Below are 26,596 nucleotides of genomic sequence, written 5' to 3'. Positions count from 1 at the left end.
GAGTTGGACTGGTCACCTGTTTTTGAAGTTGTTTTGCTCCTGTCTTCACTTCATCCTACACTGTGAATGAATGTATCAATCTTTCTGTTTCTCTGGTGGTTAACCATCTCATATCCTCCATGTACAATTTAGAATTGGAGGGAAAGATCTGGCCTGTGTGCTTTGTTGATGGAAGTATTCTTCCCATTGGGATATGCAGTCAGCAAAATGCTCTACCAAGTCCACTGTTAAACCATGTCTCTGAGCACCATATATACATGACTTTTAAACATATTCAGGGATGGTGACTCAAACACTTTCCTAGGCAGTCTATTCCAGAGGTTGACAACCCTTTCAGTGAAGAAATTTTTCCTAATATCCAATCTAAACCTCCCTGGTGCAAGTTGAGGCCATTTTCTCTTGTTCTATCACTTCTTACTTGTGAGAAGAGACCAACACCCATCTTGCTACAACCTCCTTTCAGGTAGTTCTAGAGGGTGATAAAGACTCTCAACATTTTTTCATATTGTTAGTGAGTTTGTAGATCTGACTGGCTTTTTTTTATTTTAACTCTAAGCAACAGAGACACTTTGTTTTAAGTGAAAAAGTTACTTTTTTTTTTTTCTCTGAAAGTTCAAGGTATGAATAATGTTATTTCCAAATTCTTAGAATGAAACATGGAACCACAATTTTTAAATAAATGTTTAAAAAAGAACAATAGCTTCTTCATGGCTTAATCTTTAAGTACAGCTCACTAATTACTCTTTTCAGTCTCCAAAATTGGTGTGAGTGGCATAAGAGTATGTTATAAGACTATTCAAGGCCAGAAGCATAATTAAATTTGACAGCTTGTCAGTACATCATTTGGATTAAGGAGAATTATATCAAAATAATCATTGTGTAGGAATGTTTTCTTTCATCTGGGAAGTGATCAATGGTCTTCTTTTAATAGTGCTTCCTTTTTTTGTATCATCCTTAAATTCAGCTAGTCTGGAATTGAATCTTCATACTTCCAATATTATTTCCCCAAGGACTAAGACTACAATACGATATCACATCGATGCTTAAGAATAACCTTCTCTACAAATGGTCACATCATCCAGTTGTTCCTCAGACCTACCCTTCTGTTTGCATTTCCATCATCCAAGTGCCTCATATTGCATCTTTTAAGAGAGTCTGACCAGATATAACGTTAGAATGTTAAATTGTGACCACTTCCTTAACTTCTGAGATTCTTGGAACTCTCTCACAAACTACAAAAAGAGTGAACCCTCTTTTATTTGTCATAAATTCAATTGGCATCACAGCTGGTTAAGCTGAAAGCCCATCATGAATGCTGAAGAGAAACGCTGGCATTCAAAAGCCAAGCTTGCAGAATATGCCAAAGTGTTACAAGTGCAACCATGCTTAAAACGTTGCTAATAATTTGCTTCCCTATAGCTGATTCATTTTTCAGGACGGTCTGAAGCATTTGAGAATAATACCTCTTAACAGGTTATCTATGTAATCCATAGAGAAACTGGGCTTTTGGAATTTGGATAGATACCAATACTGCCTACTGCTGCCTATTTCAAATTTGCAGACTGCTGGCAGTTGCCAACAACTAAACTGTCTTGGCAGCACCTACTCCTGAAATGTATTTTCTCCTTCAAACTGTCTGCAGTTTTGCATGCTCTCTCCTGTAGCTTTCCAATTTTCTTTGCTAAAACAGGAAATAGGAGGAAATAGCAATTACAACTTTTCAGAGCAACTTCTCAGTCCTTCAGGCTTTTTGGACCTGCCTCATCACTGCAGCCCTTCAGGTTAGTTTTGATCATCTGGGCTGGTCCAGGTGCCTCTTCCCATCCTGTTTCTGCTCCCTTGCTAGGCGCTGTGGGACATGCCCTGCTTGGGGAGGTCATAGCCCTGTCAGACCCATAGCCACCCTCTGCTCCTGGCTTTCTTCCACAGGGCAGCCTGACCTTGTTGCACCCTGACATGGGGCCAGAAAATGTGGTTAGTCTTTTTAGGTAGAGTCAGAGGAGCTTCAGGGCAGTTTAAGGATTAAGTACGTTGTTTTAGCTTCACCCACTGCAGTGGTGCCCTTGTCTGTTAACCACATCCTGATGTCTCCTTGATGGACACTTCCCCTGAAAGAGGCCAGCAAAGAGTCCTAAGAAAAAGGAGCTACCAGGTCCTAGAGGTGTCTGAAAATGTCATTCTTCAGGGAAGTACAACAACCCTACAAAGTGCAATTTGATTTTTTAAAAAATAAACACAGGAAGCACTCTATTTTCCAAGCTATTTCTGAACTTAAAATTGTCCTTCTTAAAATAAGAAGATATTACACAAATGAAGGAGAAAAGACCATTACTACATACTCTTGCAGAACATTTTCATTCTCCAAATGTTACAGAAGTGAATGAGGCAAGAATGCTGTGTGTGTTTTACATAAATAACCATCTATGTCTTGGAAAAGTTCAGTACACATTTCACTACATCTTTCTTAAGCATGCTCTTTGTTTGCCTGGGGTCTTGGCATGGCAGATGCTTCTCAGTATGAGATCTGCCAGTTGGCTGTGCCTCTCACAGTGCCTTGCCATCAGGTAGTGCCAGCACTGTGGTGCTCTGGGGAATCCTGTGTAGTCCTGTCTAATAGAAAATTAGAAAAGTCAAAGAAAAAATGAGTCTCTGTTAAGTAATGCTTTCATTGTTAATTTTTTTCTGACATCTTAATGGTGCATGCTTTTAAAAGGTCTAAAGGTTATTTGCTTATTTAGTTAGAGCTACATAAAGCAGTTGTAAGAAAATGTCCTGGAGGCTGTTTAGAGATGCAAGGTCTGGAGTCTTTGATCCTTCCCCTGACTCTTAGTGTATCAGCTGACCATCCTTCATTTCAATGGGTAGTCACAACAGTTCCTCTGTGACGTGCTACTACTGGAGAGAAAACATGACAGAAGGTTTTGTCTCTGTGTAGGCACTCATATCATAACGTTGATAGATGTATTTATACAGCTGCTTAGGACACAGTAAATGTTTAAAACCCGAATGCTATGATGTTGGTCAGCCCAGTTTGTACCATGGAACCATTGTCCAAAAATGGACTATATCAGAAACTGAGAAACACTGAAACTGTTTCACGTGTAATGAAAAACTGGTGTGGGGTTTTCTTTGGGTTGGTGGTTGTGGTGTGGTTTGGTTTTTTTTTTTCCTTTCCCCCATGTGTAATAAGCTATCTGTTTTTCAGTTTGTTTCTACATGGTGCTTGTTTAAAGTTATGATAAGAACAGTCAGCTCAGAACACATAGTTTGTATAAATGTTCTCTGTTCAGGGAAGATGATGCTTCCAAAATTAGGCTTTAGCCTGCAAGAATGTAGAAATGATAAATTAAATTCTTACTGTTGTTGCTAGTCTCCTGCATGATTAATTATCTCTCATATTCTTACTCTGGCATTCTTCTCTTCTAGGATATTTTGCCTGAATTTAGATTGTCTTTGTTATAATCTCTTAGCTTGGTAGTATTTCCAGACTTTTATTGAAGAGGCATCCTCACACTTATGTTTTTAGTTATTATTAATTCATGGAAACATGAAAACTTTTTTTTTTTTTTTTTTTTTCTGAAGAGATTCTGCTTTTAATTTTTTTGTATAGTGAAATTTCCAGTTAGTTATATTCAAAACTGTTGATGTTCTTACATAGTATGTATGTGTCCATATTCACCTCTTCTTCAATTCTGACCAAATCCTTTCCTTAGAAGTGAGAATTATTGCTTTCTCTTGTCATAGAAATAGCTCTTTTACTGATAGTTGCGTGCATGATGTAGCATATGGCAGATGAAGCATTATATTAGCTGATGCCTAAAATGTATGCTTTTTATTATAGGAAATGAAAACAATGCATTGTGTGGCATGATTCATCTTTTCAATACAAGACTAAATAAATAATAGGCTCCAGCCAACACTAGTGATTATTTTAAGTGTTTGTCAGCTAACTAGGATAAGTATGGTCTTTCCCTTTCTCAGGTTCTTGTATGATGCTTACTTCTCTTAGTGTCCTCTGCTGTAGCATATTTGGGATTGAAAGATTGCTTATTGCTGAACGGCAGTCCAACAAAATCTTCCTTTTCTTTTTGTTTCAAGTGGCACGTGTAAGCACATTAGCAAATGCCTGTAAATGTGGTTGGGGGCAGGTCTGGTGTATAATAGCAGGAATTGAGTTAGCTTTTTTGGACTTCTTCTGAAGTTCCTGAAGACTTCTGAAGTTATCACCTGCAGGTAGTGGGAAACAGCAGTGTGTTGTAGGTGGAACCTTCAGAACTCTTCAGCCACTGACTCTGAATGACATCTGAGAACTAATTGTCCTGTCAGTGGGAGCAACTGGAGTCTCCCACATCTTTTCCTTTCCTCTCCTGCTCTCCTTGTACCTCTCCATGTGGCCAGGAGGAGCCTGCTTCTTCTTAAACGACTCAAACAAGGGAAGGAGATTGAATGCCTATCTCTGCTGTAGAGATGTAGAGAAGTACAAATTGCTACAAAAGGAGTGTGAACTTTGCTCATCTGTGGGAGCAGTAGCACAATCACAGGTTGTGGATGCTTGTGCAATAGATGCCCAGAACTTGCATTTAGGCCCTTGTATTTTTTAATGCTGTGGGTGAGAACTTTCTCCAGCTGCTGTCAGGCAACTGGAGCTTCATCCGTGAACACCTCCATGCCTTGGAAGAACCTGCTGTATCATCTGGGGTGTGGACAGCACTTCTTTGAAGCTGGTTCCTCTTCTGGGTTACTATGGAGACAGTCACAAATTGTAATTGCTTGAAAGATTAGCTATGGGAAAGTGTGACTTTGCCAGTAACTGGCTTGGAAAACATCCTTCCTGAGAAGAAAACCTATACTCCTGCAGAGAGAGACAGAATCTGTATAGATGACTGTCACAGCAGCAACCAAGTGCTAAGAACACAGCCTTCAGTTTGAAAGGTTTATCTTAATTTAAAAAAAAAAAAGTCCAGCTGTAGAAAATGTGAGAATGCATGTGACCACAGCTGTGGCTGTACAAGAGGCAGGACATCCTCTTTTTCTGATGTCAGTTCTACATGGATCTTTTGGTATAAGTGATGCTTTATAAGTCTTTGAAGAAGTTCTTGTCAAATACTTTTTTTCCATAGCTTTTGGTTTTAGTTTTCTCCCATGACTTTTGAATGAAAGGGAAATGAGAATTATTTTTTTTGTGTGTGTGAAGATCTATGTACATGTTTACATATAGATGCATAGATTTGTAAATGCAGTTATTTCACGTCTTTTCTCATGTTTGATCTACAAAATGTTAATGATCTCTGAAGCTGAACCATGAGACAAGAACAGTGGACACAACTAATGTTTAACTTAACAGCTGCACATAGTATAAATCCAGAGCAGTCTTCTGAATGAAGAAGATGAATTTATGAATTCATCTTTATGAATGGGTATATCCACAAAGTGCTAATGAGCTGACCTGGTGATTAGCTCCTTGGTAATGTTGCTGAATTGCTTGGTAGAGCTAGAGTGCACACCATTCTAATATGTAGGTATAACAAAGTTTTCTAGCTCACAGAATCACAGAATAGTAGGTGTTGGAAGATCTCTGGAGATCATCTAGTCCAACTCCTCTGCTAAAGCAGGTTCACCTACAACGAGTTGCATAGGTTTGGATCCTGGCATGTTTTGAATATCTCCAGAGAAGGAGACCCTACAACCTCTCTGGGCAGCCTGTTCTAATGTTCTGTCACCCTCAAAGTAAAGAAGCTTTTCCTTAAGTTCAGATGGAAACTGAATGTGTAAGCTCTTTTGGTTGTGAAGAAACATGCAACGTATATTGAGGGTTGGACTTGATGATCTCCAGAGGTCCCTTCCAACCCTTAACATTCTGTGATTCTGTATAAATTGATCCAAGATTTTGAAATGTGTCACACCAATTTCTTTCCCTTATTTACACAGTGTCACAATTGCCAGCCATTTGCAGGGCTGAGGAGCACCAAGAAGAATGCTAAGAGGGTGTCTGAGCACTGCAGACTTGCTCCTGTAATAGTAGCGTGTCTTTGGGCTTTCCTAAGTTTTGGCTGCAGATGATCTCTGTTATCATATGGTGAAGTGAGTGACTAAATTAGACCAATACGGTCTGTGCAGAAGTATGAGAGGCTCAGAGGGTCTTGCCTTAGACTCTGTTTAGGGATGACTTTCATTTTTATAGTCCATACTATTTTTTCTTCATGTTTTTCAACTGTTCTTTTCAGAGCTTTCAGCCTTTGAGATTCTTTTATGCCCTAATTTGCTTTATTGTTTACATTACTCTCATTCTCTAATTAGAGTAATCAGATCACAGGGGAGTTGAGGCTCTTCTGCTTTTTCTCTAATTATTTTTGTTTTGTCAGGCTTGGCTGTTTTCTGCTGCTTATTCTTGTCCATGTGTTTTTGCTCTCTGCAAATTATTGTAATAACTGTTTTCACTTTAGCTGAAGACCTTTTCCATTTCTACTGTATTGGCCATCCTTGGCAATCTGTGAAGCTCTACAGTTCCATTAAAAAGTGACAAGATCTGTACCAGCAAGTGAGGATAATGTGCAAAACGAAAGTGAAGGTGATGTCTCTAACTAGACTTCTGGAACCTTCATCTTAGGTTCTATTAGTTAAACCCCTTTCCACTAAACTTTCCTCGCTTTCTATTTGCCATTGCTGTGCTTGCTCTGCCCTTCAGCACTCTGCATACTCTTCTGTCAACTACAGTTGTGATGAAGACCTGCTGTGCTGAGGAATTTTCAGCAGATACATGTATGCCTATGCAACATAAATCAATGTTGGTATCAGCTTCTAACAATTAGAAGAAAATTGAAGTTTTTGTAGAAACTTTTCTGACTGCCAATCTCAGATTTTGCATATATTCTAGGAGGAAAAGAAGAAAAGTAAGTGTCCAAAGTTCATAGTGTGCTCAATGTGTGGTTAGATCAGAACAGTATATAGTATATATTATTTGGTATTATTTGGGGCCCCTTTTTTTTTTTTTTTTTTGAACAAGTGGCATCATTTTCTTTAAAAGAGAAACAGCTAATTGGTCTTTGAATGAGTTAAATTTCTGAATGTACAAATTCAAGGCCCACCATCAAAATGTTTATTAAAATAATTACCTTTGGATGCAGACTTTGAATGTAGTGGAATGCCAAGATAAGCCAGGAGCATATCAGTGATGCTTGGTTAGCACACATTTAAAGTCCTGATTGTATTATTGCTACCTTTATGGGTAGCTCTTTTACATCTAGGCCATGATAAGATCAGAATAACACTTCAAAATACCAGAATTTCCCCACTTCTTCTTCTTCTGTGAATGAGTCTCTTATTTAAAAAAGGAGGCACTTGGATAGCTTCAGAATAGTAATCACTTCTTCACAGATGAAGTGCCAGTGCCATGTAGCACCTAAACTGTAATCTGCCCATCATTTGACCCTAGGGAGTGGCTAATTCAATTTCTCTAACTCATTCAATCTCTTCTGCTGATACTGCAAATACAGTTCTTAGAGCAGAGTTTGATTGAGCATTGTGGCCACTCAAGGCTGAAATAACCATATCCAGTTGCTCCACACTTAGCATGGCTTCTTAATGATAACACTACTAAAGGAACAAGCTGAAGCACTAACAGGAGGTTTTAACTTTACAGAGTCTGAGTTCATGCATATCTCTACAAATGGCAAGAAAATCTGCAGTCTTTCATGGCATTATATAGTTAAATACACAAAAATAATTCTTTTTGGACTGGCCTTCTATTTAAAAGATTAATTAACCAGACACCTTTGTATATTTATTTAGGTGTCTATGATTTTATAATTTCTTTCCCCTCACAGTCTAGCAATAGCAGAAGACACTTCAGGTGGCCTCTAATGTCTCTGTGAGTAATAAGGTTGTCATGTTGACTGCATATCTATCAGACTTCTTTGGGACTTTCTGGTGGTGGGTGTCTGCAGCGTTGAATGGAGCAAATCTGAGCTTGTCTGAATAATGGTGGTTTTGATAGGAAAAGTCTCTAGAAGATCCCGGTCTTGGAGAGTGCTTTAAAATAGCTCAATTATTTAATCTCTTCCAGAACCCTGCCCCAAAGCCAGACCCCTGTGATTGCTCTTGATTCTCTTTATCTTTTTCTTAAGCTTTGGGATTTATATTTTAGCAAAAGGCTTCTTAACAATGCTAAGCTGCAATATGGCAAGGAGTAGCTTACTTTCTCTTAATTATCTGCAGCACCAGGACCAAGACTTGATATAAACTGTTTGGAAGGGATTATGCTGCAGGAATGAAATATTGGCACTTCAGAAAAAAGCTTTCTTTCCTACCACAAAGGGCACTGAGGTTGTTGTAGAGATTAGTAGATTTGTGGTGATCCATGTCTCAAATGTCATTTATGGAGCAGAAATTACCTATTACGTTATGCTTGATGAAGTGTATTATTGTGAACTTATATGAATATATGTAATTATTTACCCTAAACATTGTTCCTCACTAATATTACAGTGCTGTTGTTCCACTGTAAATGTAGGTGTCTGAAATATAAACATGTGGGTGTGAATTAGGTGTCCTGCTCTTCTGGCATTCAGAGGGAATTTAATTATTTCAGATGCTGCTTTTAGGATAAGATAAATTTCTCTTAATTTATGCAGTAGAGTCCTCCGTGACTATAAGGAAGTAAAAACCATTACTGGTTCATACATAAACCCCCCTAATTTAGGTGAACAACATTCTTAAAGACTATTTGGCTAGTTAGATGCACTTGTGGCAAAATGTTCTGTAGCACTGTAGTGAATCATTGTATTGCAGACTTACTGTACTTTTTTTATTTCCCTTCAAAGATATCAGTTCAATTTTTCCAAATTATTCAGCTCAAGGACAAAAAACATTGGTTTTACAGAGAAGACACCACTATTGAAGGTTTCTTCAGAGGCAAGTAGGTGAGTTACTTTCATTTTACTTCAAAAATATATTTTTTTAAGCTCCCTCACATTTAATTGTGTATGGTTCTTTTTTATATCCTAACACCAAACCTTCTGGGAAATAAAGTGAATGGCAGGGGTTGTGAGCAGAGAATTATTCTGTAAGACCTTGAGTGGAAAGAAGGGACTCTGAATAGGGAAGGGAAGAATGTAAGGTCTGAGGTCACTGTGATAAAAGACCCCTAAGGATAGGCAACTGCAGGCCATGTGCTCTTATTGCCTCCATGTGGTGTTATTTTAGGTGCACTGAAAGGCAGAGCAGAGACATAGAAAGGGTCCTTATAGGGGGTTTAGACACCAAATCTGGAACTATATTTGCCTGGTACATCAGAGAGGTGATCCTCCCAGATACACCTAAACGTCATGGAGTCTTTGCTCTTGCTGCCCAGTCTAGCCAGCTCTGTCACCAAGGGGAGCTCAGTCGGTACTGAAAAAATCTATGGTTTTTGCATTAATCTCACACAGTGAACCTAAGGATATGCAAGGCCAATTGCATCTACTAGCTGTTGAAATAAATCACTGTTTTGTTTTATTATGTTTACTGAAAACATGTGACAGGTTGCAGTGCATGGCTCTTCATAATCCAGATTTTACCACAGATGATGATTCATGGGACAACAGCTCTGCAGAATTTGAGCAAAGGTTTCACCTGGGAAATGAAATGGCAAGTTTGTCCAGATCTGCTTCTTCTGAGAAATATGAAATCTTGGACAACCTTCATGTGAAGTTCAATTTATCAAAGATGAGGTCTGAATTCAAATATTAATTAATTAATTTATTTTCCCATTCTTCTTTTTATTTATTACTTTAAAAAAAATTCTTCAGGGACTAGTTTTTAAGTATAGATAGCTAGATTTTTTTTTTTTTTCCTCTGCAAATAAGTAAAATAACACTTTATATTTAGGCCACTGATAGCATATAAATAAACCCTGGTGAAATTGATTACAGCCTCTACTTAGTGGCCAATAACACTTTGCTCTTGTAAACACCATTCACAGCACCTATTCTAAATTTTTAATTAAATACCTCTTATATTGCTTTTAACATTTCTTTGAAACCATTTCTTAAAAGCCTCTAGGTTGTTTTCACAGTTTATGCTTCAGTGTTTCATTGCTTTTTTCACTGCTTTTATGAAATTCTTCAATTAAAATGTGCATCTAACACAGTCTTTCCATAGTAGGTTTCCATATATATAAAATGCCAAGTATGAGTATTTTTTTATCTTTAAATACATTAATACGTTTCAATCTTTACCCCAAAGTAGTCTTTTGTTTCATTTAGACATGGATGAAATTGAATCTGTTAATATAGTAAAAGATACCAATTTGATAAGAGCTTAAATTCAAATTTTCTCGGGATATTTTTGCCTGGGATTTAACTAGCAAACCCTTTAATCTTGGATACTAGTTCTCTCTGTCCCTTCCAGAGTTTCAACACTTTTTACTAATTTGGTCTGGTGTCTGCAGACTTGCATAGAGCCCAGCACTGCATGTCCACATCTCTGTGCTGATCAGCAGAACGTTTCCAAAGAGACGTCCGTGTGTCTTTTCCCAGTCCATGTGTTGCCTTAGCTCATCACTTCACAATTGTTTTCCTTCTTCCCACGTGCGTATGGTGTTGTCTAGAGTGCTGCTCTCCTGCACTGCTGCTGAACAAATGAAGCAGGAGAATTTCACTGGCTGCAATTCGTGCAGTATGAGCAGATGTGGAGAAGTTTGGCAGGCGTTTTTCTTCACGCTTGTGGTAGCTTTCCCTGGTATTTGGTGGAACAAAGGCATCAAGCGGGGTGTAGTATCCATTGTTTCTAGTACAGTGTAGTCTTATAATCGAAGGAATAGCACGTTTTTCTGACAGAACTTCCCATGAAATATATTTATTGCCATAGTGCAAGTTGGACGTATGAAACCGGCTCCTTGGCTGTTGTATATCAGCATAACTTTGCTGAGATGATAAACGGAGCTCAACTGCCCAACATGTCGATGAGACCAACAATCATTTGGTTTAGAGCAGGGGGTGAAATCCCTAACAGATTTATAATTCCAACTAAAAAAGGATTGCACTGGAGGCAGATATCAGAGCAGGGTTTGGCCCAGGGTTCGTACTTGCGCTGCTGTGCCAGATTAGCGCTGTAGGAAGAGACAGATTGCAAACCACGGGTGAGTCAAAGGCTGATCACTTCTCAACTGTAAGCTGTTAAAAGTGCTGCTTCCCTAATATAAAATGTCATGAAAACAAACAGACGGGCGGAAAAGAGGCTTCTAAATTCTACATGTCATAAAACAACCGTTTCCTGAAGCTTTATTTCATTTTGCCAGCCTTTTTATATAACTTTCTGTTATTTGCAGGCAAGTGGTTATGAATTTATAAAGGTTTAATTATGTTTTTTTATTTCTGTTATGTCTTAAAATCAAGTTATTACTGTTTATTGTTTCAATAATAATTAGAAATATTATTATTATTAAAAATTGTAATTTCAAAGTACAAACAAAATATCAACCACATTAAAACTAAACCAATCTGGACTAGGGTTTAGTAGTTTATGACACAATGAATTCTCAAAAACACTAGAATAGAATTGTAATGTAGAGATGGGAAGAACAGACAAGCAGGATAGAGGATGCATGACTAAGTTAGCACTAGGTATTTTCCATAAATCACACAATGCCAAAAGATCTTACAAGTTATGAGTTACTGATAATTTTTTTTTTTTTGTCATTCTTCTCTTTTCAAGCCTTTGTTATGTTCTTCCCTGTTTCAGCTACCTTGTTTTTCAGTAGAGCAGGGCTACCTGGCATTTCTGGAAGAGGCCACCTAACTGGCTTCTTTCCCTCTTTCTCTGCCATCTCTAGATTATTATGTCATGCAGTTTGTGTAAAGTTGCTTCATAGGATATTGTAGCTACTTTGTACCAGTTTGTCTGTGGCAATGTATTCTTATTTGCTGCTTTGTGGTTTTTTTTTTTTTTTTTTTTTTTTAATCTTTTTTTTTGTTTTCCTACCTGTTTGGAGAATTCTAAAGAAGAAGGGATCTTTAGAAAAAAATGTTTTTTAAAAATAGGTCTCCATCCACTTACGTTGTTTTCAATCAATGAACTTAGTTTACAGACATTTTTCCACTATGATTAAAGATTATTTCTGACTCTTTTCAGAATGCTTTAGCATTTTGTTCCATGGCATCTGTCAATGCAGCTTTTTATTGCACTGTTCCCATCTTCACTAATTATCCTAGTAACTTGAAATGTTTTCCTTCTTTTTTTGTCATCAGGCTTAAATCAAACCTTACATTTGTAATTTTGTCAGAAAAGCAATGTTTGGATGTTTACTCTTGAAAAAATGGAATGAGAACATCAATGTCTTCAATTAATGAAGAGATGTAATAAGGGCAAATCACCAAAAAGAGTTTTGTAAATTAAGACATCTGTGTAACATACTAATGGGCAGTCAGAAAATAATTGGTTAAGAGTTACCATTTATGGTAAGATGAAACAAATAGTAATTTAAAAGTGCTATATCTTAAGATTTCTTACTTGAGGGCATCCATTTTCAACACATTTTAATTTAGAGTTATTCTTGCTTAACTCACTCAGTAGTAAGCTCTGACACTTCAGAAGTTTTGGGGTCATCACATCTCCAGAACTGGGCTTTCCTTCAAAGGGTATAGACATGCTATGGAAAAAACATCTAGTTTTGCTAGCTGATTTATCTCGAGATGCTCATGAAATATATTTGGTTTAAAGAGACACTGCTAAACCCAGGAAATTCTTAAAGCTTGTTCTAGTATCTCTCTTTTCCCAAAACCTTTCAGGATGTGCAATAGAAGTCCAGTTTTGAGGAAGTAATTCATGACACCACCCCTCTATACAACAAACTGTACTCTCTGCTTGGCCATGCCACCTCTCTGTGGTGGCAATGGTACTTTGCCTCCCTGGAAGATACCAGGACAAGCTGATGGGGCCCTGGATCTGGTGGGTGCTGACAATAACAGTGGAGAAGTGGTTCCAGGTCTCAGCACCAGCTGGGCTAAAAGGCTAAAACCTCTTTCCTGTGGAAGGAGACCGAGCTGGCAGCAGACCTGAGGCAGGAGCCTTTACAGTCACTGAGTCTTCCCAAGAGGCTGGCCCTACACTGTGGTGTCCATAGTCTGCTGTGGTATATTATTACCCATAAGTACTTACCTTGATGCTTCTGAAATGTCAGAGCTTTTAAGATAACAGAAAAAAAATTGTTTTTATCTAGCCATATAGCAAATAAATGTTTCTTCCATTTCAGATGCTGTCTAAAATTCCTAAAAGTTTCAGGCCTTTTTATCTTTGTAGTTGTCTGCTCTGTAAGTATTGAATTTGCAATCCTTTCGCAGTCCCTATTTGCTTAGAATTATTTCAAAATAAGGTGTGATAATTGTTCCTAGCTACTAAAAAAAATGGTCTCAAGGGTGGGAGCAAGATGGCAAAACCCGAAAATACTGTGTAGCGTTTCCTGCCTAGTGAAGCCACTGTCTGGTGCACTATTCACCACCCTGGGCAATGTGGTAGAGTGAGTAGCTGAGTTTGAGGAGGCAACTTAAACTCAGATTTGTGTGTACTTTATGGTTGTGTGTTGAATTTAGGATGAGTCTTTAGATACTGGCTAATACCTGAGAAATCTTCATAGGAAAAGCTGTTCTGGGGAGTATGGCAATGGCATCACTCTACCATGTGAAAGGCAGAAAGCCATATGGAGGTAGGCAACTTCCTACTGGGGCTGTCAGAATGCTGCCCTCCCCTATCAAAATCAGCAAATTCTTAGACTGCAAGACTTGAGAAACATTACAAAAAATTGGAGTTTATCCTTTTAGCTGCTGTAAGGAACTTTGTTTTTGGCTAGCAGGGCTTCTGTATGAGACAAAATAGATGACACTATGTTTCCTCAGATGTGGATGTGTTTTCCAGATAGATCCTTAAGATTACAACTTTATTCTAAGAGGCAGTTGGACAAAATATGAATGTGACTTTGGAAGTAAGTTTATGGAAGGAATATCCCTTGTCTTTGTCAAGTATCCCAGGGCTGCTTTTCAGCTGTGGTGGAAACACACCTGAAAATACTGAAAGCAATCTACAGTTTAATGTGTAGTCTGAAAGAGTCGTGTTTAAGTATTTGAGCTTAGCAGGCATTTTCAGCCTGTGTTATTAATGAATGTTTGGATTTTATCCTTGCCCTAGGTTTTATTTGGCATTTATCCAGATCAAGGTGTGTCCTGGCAGATGTTGGCTGTATCACCGCTGGAAACCTTCTGTATCCTTCTTTCATTAAAAAAAAAAACCAAAACCAAACCAAAAGACAAACCCTGAACTGAAGTTTCATTGATAAACTCTTTGAATGGGTGGGTGTTCTCTGTCTTACGCTGTGGGAGAACTAGGTGTCCTCAGAGCCTGGGCTGCACTTAGATTTGACCTTTAACACAGGCCAGAGCTGTGCTCCTTATCTAAGTCATAATGAATGTTTTCTGTCTAGGGTGCCTTGTGGTGCCCATCCAGTTGTCATGTTCAGCCTCTTCATGAAGCCAAGGGTGTGGAAGTGGGTTGCAGACCCAGTGGGACCCAGGCCCAGTAAACAGCTGGGACCGTGGCTAGGACATGCCCCTGGCTGCAGCAGCTGCTCCACAGACCAGTCCCCATCTGTAACTAGAGCGTGTACTTATTAATATGTTACCCAGTGAACTCCTTCAAGAGCAGTAAGCTAGATGATTCATGGACATGTTTCCAGAATAGCTTAGCTCAGCCATGTGTATGCATTAGTAGATCAGTGGATTATTTCAATGGAGGTGCAGATTCCTTTACTAATTTTCAATGCAAAATTGCTCACTAGGGAATTCAAATCCACAGACTGCCAAGAAACTTTAAAAGAACAAGCAGTAGAATAATCCCAAATAAAAATGATTAATTGCAGATGAATGTAGACCTGAATATGAAAAATCTTTGAGGGATGAACATTCAGTTAGTAAACAAACAATAAGTTTTGCAAATAAATTACATTTCTTGTTCCTGCTGTATTTCTAGATTAATCAGGCTGGTCTGCAATCTGTTTGGCTTTTATTTCATTAGTGTTAAAAAGTGATTGACCCATAGATAAACAAACTCCTGGGAGGTGTCTTGAGTTGAAAAGGTGCAGCAGGATTAAATTTTTAAAGTGGCTTTTTTTTTTTTTTTTTTCCCCCTATTTAACTGGACATTTCCATGGCTTTCAGCAGGGAGAGATCATTCTCAATAGATTTATTAGCATTTTCACTGTCACCAGTAATGACAGAGCAAAATACAATAATTATTAGAGCAAATGAGGAAGAAAAGGTTAATGCTTCAGGGACATTTATCATTCAAAGTTGAGATTCCTTTTTGGAGGAAAGCAAGTCAACATTTTGTAGGCCTGCTAGCAAATTGACCTGTAAACTCCCACGAGTATCTTTTTCACATTAATATTTTGTCCTCCTTGAAACTGTCGTTGAAAGCTCCTATATATGTGAGGTGTTGAACAGCTGTTGGGGTCCAGTCTGCCAAAGGAGGCTGTATTGGCAGTGAGTCTTTAAGCTCCAGTTTTAGTCTACTGCCATAGCATAGCCTGAGGATTTCCTCTCTTTCCACAGATTTTGGGCTGGAACCAAAGCTGCTGCATTGTATACATTGACTCTGCAACCAGCTATTCCTTTGTTTCTTTCAGGGAAGTGCTGGTGGGACTGGGATTTGAGCACAAACCCGTGTTCCTTTATTTCACACTTTACCTATCACGTCAGGATGCTTTGACCCAAAAAGCTAACAGACAGTCAGAATACAGCATTCCCCTTTCTTACTTTGCAAATGTGGAGCTGAAGCTTCTTAGTTTGTCTTGTGTGTTGAAAACTGGATGTTCTGTCCCCCAGCTGAGGTCACTGAGCTGGGGAAAAAAATGTCAATTCAGCAAAGATGTGCTTCATTTTCAAGGTGACATGGTAATTCAAGCAGAAGGGTCAAGGAGAAACATTAAATTTCCAAATAGATTTGGAAAAGCCACAAACAATTCTGAATGTCATCTCACCATTGCTGCTGGTCTTCATTTGTGCAGAAGTAAGGTCACATGGTTGTCCACTTTGTTGCATAGTGGAGAAAGTGTCTGCTGTTTTGGCTAGGCTTGGGTCATATTAACCATTCACACAGCAGTGTTCAGGATGTGATTTGGGCTGGCTGACAGACTGTGGTATTCCCAGCGGTTGTTAGGCATTACTCTCTGAATGTCTACAGGAATTTCATGGTAGTTTGGCAGATATGCTGCAGTAGTCCTTGTCACAAAACCCCAGAGGTTGTTATATGACACTGCTTTGAGTGGAAAATAAGTCTTTTAGCTCATATGATGCCAAATTATGCAAATGAACGCTTGTTACATCGTGCTTATGCTTCGAAAGCTGTGACAGAAATGTTGAATGGATACTAACTGCTATTCTTTTTTTTAATTCCTTCTTCCCATTTCTATTTCTGTCCAGAAATGCCCATGTCCATTGTGTGTTTTATGGATGTGTGTTCACATACAATGTATTGGCATACACTAGAAAAATCAAAACAAAGTTTGAAATGTTTTTTAAAAACAAATTGAGCGATCCCCTTTGGACTTCAGATCCTTTGTCATCCTGGTGTCACTTAGACATTTTTGGGGTTACTGTCCTGCCCATTAGATCCCAAGCTTGTTCAGAGGCAGTACTTTCTGTCTCTGGTGCTGCCAGAGACCTGCATCAGATGGCATGGTGGAGATCTGCTTTTCCTATGACATCTCTTTAACACTATTCTACTTGTTCTTGTTCCCATTTGTTTACGTTTCGCTACCTTTATCTCTTGCTTGGATTTACTCTAGTTGTTTTCCCATTCTCTGCTTTTCTATTAGCTTATTTTATAGCCCTTTGCTTTTCTTATCCCTGTGGGTACAATCCTGGTATGCAGCACTGAGGTGTGTTTGCTGCAGTTTCTAAAAACAAGATCATGCCTTCTGTGAAGTAATAGAAAGTGTTTGAGTCTGTAAGTTGCTATTTTTTTTAATACTGATTTCTCTGTTGACACCAGATACAAATTCAGTGGATTTAGTATAGTTTTTCAAAGTAATGGTAATGTTGTTCATTTTTGACACTTGGGATTTATTGGCTTATAAATTCTAACAGTCAGCTCTCTAATACCAGAAAGAAGTAAGTTTATACTGAAGCCTGTTTAGAGAACCCTTTTCTGCAGGAAGCAAGATTCAGTTCCCTTATTGATGTAAATGTGTGAAGCATTTTCAGATCTTTTGCTCAAAGGCTGTATTTTAACGGGGAACATCAATAATTAATAGATGGTGTGTCTTTGGAAAGTGGATTATATAAACAGAAGAAGAGATATAGCATCTGAATGAATTCCATCATCTCTTAGTTTAATTACATGTATCTATTCTAAGGCATGAATATTTTTATTTTCTATTACTGTTTGGCCATTCAAACCTTCAGATAACTTCTTTCCATTAACTGATTGACCAAAGAGTGAATGAGAAATATTCTTTTCTTTCCCTGCAGCTTCCATAGGTTTTCAGACTTGAAGAATCTTCTAAAATGCTAAGTATACTCTGTGTTTGTTCCTTTGTTTCTAATAAAATCTGCCCTGATCTAGACAAAATGTTAAGGTTTTCTCCAGCAATGAACAATACACCGCTGGAGCAGAACTATGCATTAACTATTTCAGTTGAACTAGGCTTTATGAAGTCAGAAAGTAGTGGGGATTTGTGGATACTACTAAGGATACTTGTGCAGTCAAATAGTACACTGCCTCACTGTAATTTAAAGATGTGTCTGTCTGTGATACAGTGTCTTCTTTTCTTTCACTCTACCTGGTACAATTATTGCTGTTTCTATACTTTTCATTTTTGCTACTTTTCAATAGTAGCAATATTTTATTTTAAAAAGAAAAAGTAAATCTTTCAGCACATTTCTGTGCACCTTGTTGAGCTTGTTAAAATTCCAGGTTTACCCTGCCCCTGACAAGTATCTGAGTAACAATCTTATTTGCTTCCCTCTCAACCTCAACTGTACTTGTGCTAGTTCCTGTTATAGGTGAGGGAAAGTTAGATCAGTCTAGGTGAAGCAATTTAGTTTTCCTTTTTCAGACTGGTTGTCAGAACTTCCTCCTCTTGGACCTGAAACCTGATGATAAATGGGGAATGGATTGTGAATTTTTCTGTGTGGCCCAGGATCTTGCCTTTTTATAAATATATTTTAAAGCCCTTCAGTCTTGATCTGATTGTTTGCCTTTCCCATTCTATAAACCTGAAATATACGTGGAAAGACTGTGAGGCAAAGAACACTATCAGATTCTAGCAGAATTTTCAGCTTCCATGGAGGTCCTAAAAAAGGGTTCTCTCAGGAAGCATCAATTAACTTAATTAATAAAATAACCTCTCTAATCTCTTTAGTTCCTTTCCCCTTTGATTTTTTAAAATTTTGTAACTCCAGTTCTCTACTGTTAGACACTCCTCCGTCATTTTTCCTTGCAGAACACATTTAAAAACCATTTATGTTTGCTGATGCTGTTGGAAACATACTAAGGATTTTGGCCTGCAGGCAATGTTCAAGCTGCTAAGCAGGTGTATGGAGACCAAAACCACACACAGAGGCAGGCAAAGAAGTAAAATCTTATGGCAACACTGAGAAGGTGCTGTAGAAAATTGAGTTTATTAAGGGTTTACAAAACTTCTAGAGCTGATGGAGCACAGGGAGAAAAGATGGATTCAATGTAGACAAAAATGGAACTAGGTACCTCACACTGCAAAAAAAAAAGGGAGAAAAAAGTTATGGCGCATTCTTCAGATGGGGAAACCAATAGGTATAGAAAAATGTGGTTCAGCTTGATATATTGTGAAGTAACAGTGTAAAAAATACCTCATGAGCTACAAACAGGCATAGGACAACAAAAGACAAAACTGCATGGAGTGATGAGGAAACAATCCCATTTAAGGACAACACGTAATAATAGATCCTAAGACCCAGACAAGAAGCCTTCCTTAATATGGTAATATCCTAGAGAAACTAGTATGAGCGACCTGACCATGAATCAGGATCAAGAGTATGTAAAGAAACTCAGTGAAAAATAATCAATAGACATGGTATTCTCAGGGCAGGTTTTACAGTAGGCAGAGTAAGTGGTACAAGCAGATGTTAAAGAAAGCATGAAGTCAGCCATCTGCACGCAAATATAACATGGAATCTCTGTCAGTCATGACTTTTCAGCTGGCTCTGGACCTACTGAATGAATGGAGTGATGGAGGGTAGAGCAGGGACTTGGTATGTAGGGAGTGACTCCTCTCATCTACACTTGTTAGTCACCCGAGGCCCTCTTTATAGCCAATATAGAGAACTGATGCTTCTCACAAACAATTCCTCTCATCTTTGTGTGGTGGTCTAAAATGAAGCAATGAATTCCATCTTTGAAGCACCCTCTTTTCACTGATTTTAAGGGAGTAACCAACTCAGATGCAGATGGCCACAGCACAGAAGTATAAACAGTGGTGAATGAATGCCAATTTAAACATTTAGCCACTGCATCCCATTCCATCATGCTGTCTAAACAAGTTACAAAAGAATAAAGTAATATGAGGTGTATCTTGCACACCCTTCAATACCTTCTAGGAGCAGCTAGTCAGAAAACTGAGAACAGAAAATACAGCTCTAGGTTTAGCTCTGAGCAGTGGGCCCCATCTGGTGCCAGACATAAATACAGACAACCACTGTGTAATGGTGCACAAAGCATACACAGACCCAAATCCCTTGACAGGATAATTCACAGCAGTAATATAATTTCAAGAATGGAACTGCATAAAAATAAGGCAGATTAGCTGAAGTAAAATAAAAAATAACAGCTCTGGCTGTAAGTCTTGTTAGGGAGATTTTTTTCTTCAAAGGCACTCACTGGGGACCACGTTACAAAAAAAAGTTCAGAAAAGACAAAAGGTCTCAGCTTGGTTAAATAGCAGAATAAAAGGGGATAATAGAAGTAAAAAGACAGATTTCCCAAAAGTTAGTCACACATGAATGATTTAAATATAAAGGAAATCATATTCTGGCAATTTAAGGGAAATATAAAACAAAGATAAGGCAGAACAAAAATATTCCGAAGGGCAGCTTGATAAAAAATATCACGTTTTGATTCATATAAGCATGGCTGAGGTTTTCTCTTGGTTTATTTTGATTCCACCTTTCATAAAGGCTATGATCTGCTGCAGTCTAACAATGGATTTATGACAGGGTCTCTAAATATTGTTTGGAGAAAGATAACTCTGCTGGGATTTCAGAGCCTCAGTGTAGACAGATGAATGATGTTCAGTTTCACTTAGCAATCCAAGGAGAACCTGTTTTGCTAGAGCTTTCTCTGATGGTTTATAAATGCACAGAAAGGAATGGAAAAACTTGTTAAGTATCCTCATCTTTAGAGGAAAAGAAAGAAGGAACCACTCTTCTTGAAAACAAGATCTAATTTTTTTAACATTTTTAATTTTTACCCCTTTTAATAAGCATCCTTCATAAAATAGTTCCTGGATGTGTCATCTAGGTAATTACAGGATTTATTTTAAAAGTATTGCTGAAAATGAAGCTGCCATAATTGTATGCATCTGAAGCTTTTCAGAACATAGATTACTGGCTATACTCCTAATAAAAGGCAGACTGTCGAAAGGTGTCCCAAATCATTGGGGTAATGACTTCAGGTCAGCAGACCTTTTAGAAGATAGAATTAGTGTCTCTAGTTAAAGGTATAGCTATAGTTCCAGTTGAGACTAATATTATGTATTAATTGAGACATAGGAAAATTGTGGTGCCAAATCACAAACCTTCAGAACCAGAAGAGAAGTGTTGTAATTTGTATTTAGGCTAGCTAAGAGCTGTGTGTGTAAATTCTCCTGACTGGAGTTGACCTCCTGATTTCTTATGTGAGGTTATTTTTTTTTATCCTTTCCTGTGTGATCCCTTTAAGCAAATAGATGTTTGGGAGGTTCATTCTTAAGGAACAGCATGTGAAAGGTGTTGGTGGTGATTGCTCTGCTCACCATGCTAAGCAGGGTCACCTATTAAATGGCAACACGTTGGCTGCTCACCTGAGGCTAGATCTGCTAGGGTCTTTTTTTGGGTTAGTGCAAGAGACATCTATTCCCTAAATCAATTTCTCTTACTGGGCATATGGACAAATGCAATCACTCCTTTAAAGATGCAGGACCCCTGCATACCGTCATAAAGCTTTCCCAATTAGAAACTGACCTACCATGCATGGCCTTACTGGGGCTCACTGGGTAGGAGCACACAACACTGCCCTGAGTTCCCTTGAACTGTACTGTGGTTTTCTTTTTTCCCATTAAAATCTCTGAGTTCTACAGGCAACAAGACACCTTTCTGTGAAAATCCTTCTGGGACATATATGATCTTGTACATTTTTTGAAACAGATTTCGTAATGCGCTGAATTAAATGTTAGAAGTTAAAACCATTGAGATACTCAGGCATGTGATTAAATCACTTGATTTCAACAGAACACATATGCCTAAAATTTGGTCTCTTCTTAGGATTTGTTTTTGTGGGCAATGCCCTAGCTTTCTATCTAGTCACAGATGGGAGCAAAACAATTACAATATCACTCTGTTACAAAACCAAACCAAACAAAAAAAAAAAAAAAAAACCCCACCCTGTGAAGTGTTTAAAAGCTCAGGCTTTCTCTCTTCCCCCAATCCACAGAGATGCTTCTTTCTCAACCATATTAAATAGTCCTAGATATATTTGGACCAATAAAGCCAGACTTCCCACAGATTCATGTACCATGGTTGACTGATTTCTCACTGTATTAAATGAGGAATGTAGTTTGACCACACCTCATGCTAGATATCTAAGAGAGAAAGGAAGAAAAAGTAGACGAGTGAGCTGGAGGAGAAAGTCTGTGTGTACTCCAACTGAGAAGAGCCTGGAAAGATGTCTTCCCAATGTTTGAAAAACTGAGTAAAATTTTGACCAAAAAAGCAAATCCCTTGGCATGAACAGGATGTTGATTCTGGTTTAGTTTTCCCCATAGTTGGAGCTTCCACAGTACAAATTCTGTGATGTTTAAATCGCTGAGCTAATCACACAGCCTTTCATCTAGTACAAGCACTTAAAGAGCCTTGCTTCTCTGTCTCCATGTATTTCTATATGCTACTGTGAAATTTGGTACATCTATAGTGTCAGCTGAAAGCACTGGTGATCTCAAAAGTCACTAGGAAAGGACAGGTATGTTTCTTATGAACCCATAACTCCTGTTTCCTTAGAATCCTGGCCAAATTAGTACTGCTTGGTGAGGACACAGATATCTGTTTTAATGGAAATTTACACCTTAACAAATTTATTAACAGCCATGAATCTGACCGATTTTCTTGATTCTGCTCTGTTGAAGTTAGACATAGGAGGCCCATTTGTAGCAGATGTGGATGACCAGCAGATTGAGGAATACATTGTAGTACAGGTCAGCCAGACTGAAGATGCTGGATCAAGGAGGAGACGCCAGCAGCAGGTGATGGGCTTTAAATTTTCTTTCACTTTTTCTGAGATGTGTTTTAGCACTCATTTCTGTTACTGTTGTGTGGATTAAGTGGTCGTACCTTCCCCTGATGTGAAGCATGTCAATGTCAGCATTAGAAACTCATTCTGATAAAAGTTAGATTTTTTTTATTAGATTTCCTTTCACTTCCTATATTATATTCTTATGCCCCTTGACTGACACTTAGCATGGAAGTTCTCATGTTTAATATTGGCAGTGTTTCGAAAGTTGCCTTAGAAGGAAGAAACAAGTGTGAAGTACCTTTTTGCACTCACTGAAATACATTTTCACATTTTGTTGCAAATTATTTTCTCAAATGTGTCACATTCATTGGCATTATTTCTCTGAGGGCCTTCCGTTGTTGTTTATAACAAGTTCTTGCTGCTTTCTCCCAGAGAATTTGGTGAAGGAGGATCTTTTACAGCCTGTCATTGTGTGTCACTGAAAAGTATAAATAAGTTTCATCATTTAATAAAGAGCATCGACATGCAACCAAACGCCTCTCATTCTGTATACATGACAGGATGGCCTCTCTCTGACACACCAGCACAGCTGAGCAATGACCAAAGGAGGAGGTAGCCAAACTAGCCTTCCTTGCCTCCTTGCTCCTCAGGCATTTCTCTGTGTCAGATGTTCCAAGCTGGCTGATCAAGCTGGAATTTCTTCTGTGCTTTGTAGCGTACAGAGTCAGGACAAGTTTAAGATTTAGGCTAAAATTAATCAAACTGGACTTTTTTAAAGTTCCTTTTCTTTAAAAAAGAAACAATATCTGTGTTTACATTTAAAGAGTATATCTGGTTAAACTTGCATGAATGTCAATGTGTAGTAACGGGCAAAGTTTCAGAAAATGTTTATTTTCTGAAGATTTTTTGTTTCTTTTTGCTAGAAGATCAGCCAACAAGAATTTTTCCTGTTGTGAAATTCTACCATATCCTCTTCATAATGTCTATGGGTATGAAGTTGCTCCTGGGTCTTGTCTGTACCTTGGTATGTTAGTTTTCTTCCCAGGCAGTCTTTGGGAATGAACCATATCATTGTCCCTGAGCCTAGCTGCCCTAGATGCTCCTTACACTCAATGCAAAGTGTGATTTGGTGTCCTCTCTCTGAAGCACCTCTTGGAAGTGTCTCTCACTTCATTGGTCGAGTGAGGGAATGAGGATGAGTTTGCTTTAACCTGAGTGCCTGTAAAATACCTAATCAGGTGGAAATATTTTAGACTGGTATGTGTTATGCCTTGTCCACAAAAAATTATCCTAAATGGATAGAGAGGCAGCAAAGCTTAATAAAACCCTAGATCAGAGACATATCAATTTCACTGACTTTTAATAATATTGCCAAATGTTACTCTCTTGCAGGTGGTATACAACTGGTCTCTGCCCTTAAGTTCAAGAAGAAATCAGCAAATCATCACAACCAGAACCTTTCAGATATCAAACAGGTTGGCTAACAGACTGAGAATTGTTACACTGAATTACTAGTTTACATAGATTTGACTATGAGGGAATAGATAATGTTTTAAAAATAATCCATCACTGTCTGATTCAGAAGTACAAGAAAGGATGACCCCTTGTTGCTTTTAAAATGAATTTAAGAAGCTGGTTTGTACTTGAGTTACTTTCCAAACAATGCTGTTTAGAGGGATAGAGTGAAAATGTTTGAAAAGTTGCTCGTAATTGTAAAGACATAACACATAGACATAGATATATAGGTACTCAGTATTAAAAGAGTGCATAACTAAAACTAACAGTATTTCCGTCCAGAGATAAGGAAAACTTCTCTTTCTTTCACCAGAGGCACCATCTTCATAAACATTCAAGCTTTCCTACAGGAGCCTGGAAGTGTTCCTCTCTCCATGAAGCACCGATACCTTCATGCAAATATAGAGGCACAAGTAACAATTGCGTCCATCATCTTAGTAGGTGTCTACGTGCTGATCATCCTGGAAGTAAGCCAGTTTTGTACTTTGGTTTTATTTCCCCCCCTACATTATAAATGGGGCACAGGGAAGGTTTTTATCCTTGGGCTTTAATATACTTCTAAAATATACATATGAATCCTTGCTGTACTATCCGCGTTGCTAACAGCATGAATAAGATGTGCGAGGAAATTGTTCTAAATTGCAACTGATTTTGGCAAGTTATATTAACATTACAACGATCGTGTATATTTTACTGTTAGGACCTATTAGTGTTTTAACATTTTAACAGGATTATAGTTTGGTTGTGAGACTGAAAACAAGTCTGGGTTGTAAAAGGCTCGGAAAATCTGTTTTTAAGTTAATTTTTTTCTTTAAGATGAGGTAAAAGGAAAAAAAAAAACTTTGGTTAAGCTTCTCTAAGGAACCCCAAACTGTGAATTTAGTGTACTTTTAAAGGTTAGCCTGAGCACACTTTTTAATGACTGACATTTAGAAATTCTTCTACTGTATCATTTAAAGAGGAAATGGAGTCTGAGTTAACATGAAGTCAAGGGACAGGGAACTTTAAGCAGATACTGCAACATCGTTCCAAAGCCTGGAGGTACCAAACCCAATGAAAATGCATTGCATCAGCACTAGGGATGGAAAAATACCATTAACAGCACATAGATCCGATTGCCTTCTTTCAATGGAAACCACTATCTGATTGTCTTGAAATAAAGAACAGGTATGGGGAGGGAACTTTTTTAATTCATGAGAGCATCCACTCTGTCATAAGGAATTCTCCAAGCTGAGTCACACCTGATTTACACTAGTAGGAAAGAGAGGAGTGAATCAGATCAAGTCTACAAGGTGCTCCATAGTAAATATATCCAGCATGCTCATTTGTCTTCCACATGTCTTGCATGTTTTGAGCTTCTCATCCCCTTACCTGTTGCAATGGTAAGACAGTTGAACACCTTCTAATCCAATATCAATAATGGGCACACACAACATGACATGTTTTAGACATTTAGATTATATTATTCAGCAGTGGTGATATTATGAAGCTAAAAATGCCTCTGTACTTTTAAATGAGCAATGAGATATAATACTAATTGTGGAGGGGGGTCCAGACTAGATTTTACTATAAATACATGTAGATGTGCAGCACAGCACCAAAATAATCTTAATACTTTAAAATACAGCTTTTATTGTTAAAAAATCCCAACTACGCAACCCTTTAGCAATTGCAAAAACATCATGTTTTTAATATATGTAAAAGTGGTTTTGTGTTGCCATCCTAGAAAGCTCCTTTGGAACAACTAATGTGTAAAATGGGAATAAAGCCTTCAAAATGAAAAACAAAGCCAAGGATAGCATGCCTTTTTTTTTTTTTAGAAAAAAAAAAAGCTTTTTTTTTCTAAGAAAAAGCTTTAAAACAACTCATTAGCTTATTGTCTCTGTGAGAAGATCAAGGAAAAATTTCTTTTTTTAGCAGAAAAAATATTTCTGCAAATCCAAAAGTGTAAAAGACACTTATAAGCTAACTTTCTGGGGTTATCAAATGTGGAAAGTCACCTACTGCATCATGATGTTGGCTGTTTTCTCCATAACATCTGTAGGAATGACAAATGCTAAAACCAGAGTAAACTTTAAACTATAAATATTATAAGCTGTAAATAACTAACTATCATAGAAACAAAACTGGATTGTTTTTTGGTTCTTTCACAGATCTCTTGCAAGAGATGGATGTTAATATTGTGAGGATATATAATAATGGCTTAGACTTTATTCCACATTTCTCAGTTCAGTGCCTGAAGTCCTGTTTTCTCAACACATTGCACTTTCTATTGCATTAGCAGTTATCACTGTTAGAGAAATCAATTGGTGTTGCTGCAGGAGTGATTTCTCATGGATTTTCATTCTTGGTGTTGCTGCTGCCTGTCTTTTATCAGTCTTTATTAGTTTCCTGTGTTTTATTCATTATCGCTGGCAATACAGGTTCAACTTCAGACAGTGTGGGCACCCAAACAAGTTTCAGATCTATATTAGCACATATTTTCAGATAATGATGAAGAAAGAGGAAGCATTTTATCTGTTACAACTCACGAAAGCCACCTGAAGTTGTGCCTCTTGCTCCTCCTGCATAGCCCTTTTCCCCAAACATGAATCAT

General features: G+C 37.9%; 1 protein-coding gene across 1 annotated transcript in view; it reads left to right on the top strand.

Moving 5' to 3' along the window:
* Positions 1–26,596, top strand: part of OCA2 (oculocutaneous albinism II) — a 168,635-nt gene that overhangs the window by 13,991 nt on the left and 128,048 nt on the right. Inside the window, exons 2-8 of the mRNA XM_008941656.1 lie at positions 8,820–8,918; positions 9,519–9,707; positions 13,229–13,286; positions 14,158–14,230; positions 22,338–22,495; positions 23,878–23,960; positions 24,314–24,467. Of these exons, the coding sequence (XP_008939904.1) occupies positions 8,820–8,918; positions 9,519–9,707; positions 13,229–13,286; positions 14,158–14,230; positions 22,338–22,495; positions 23,878–23,960; positions 24,314–24,467 (814 nt within the window). The remainder of the gene's footprint in view (positions 1–8,819; positions 8,919–9,518; positions 9,708–13,228; positions 13,287–14,157; positions 14,231–22,337; positions 22,496–23,877; positions 23,961–24,313; positions 24,468–26,596) is intronic.

Source organism: Merops nubicus, unplaced genomic scaffold, assembly GCF_000691845.1.
Source record: "Merops nubicus isolate BGI_N331 unplaced genomic scaffold, ASM69184v1 scaffold2316, whole genome shotgun sequence".
NCBI lineage: Eukaryota > Metazoa > Chordata > Aves > Coraciiformes > Meropidae > Merops > Merops nubicus.
This window is presented reverse-complemented; position numbering and strand designations above follow the sequence as displayed.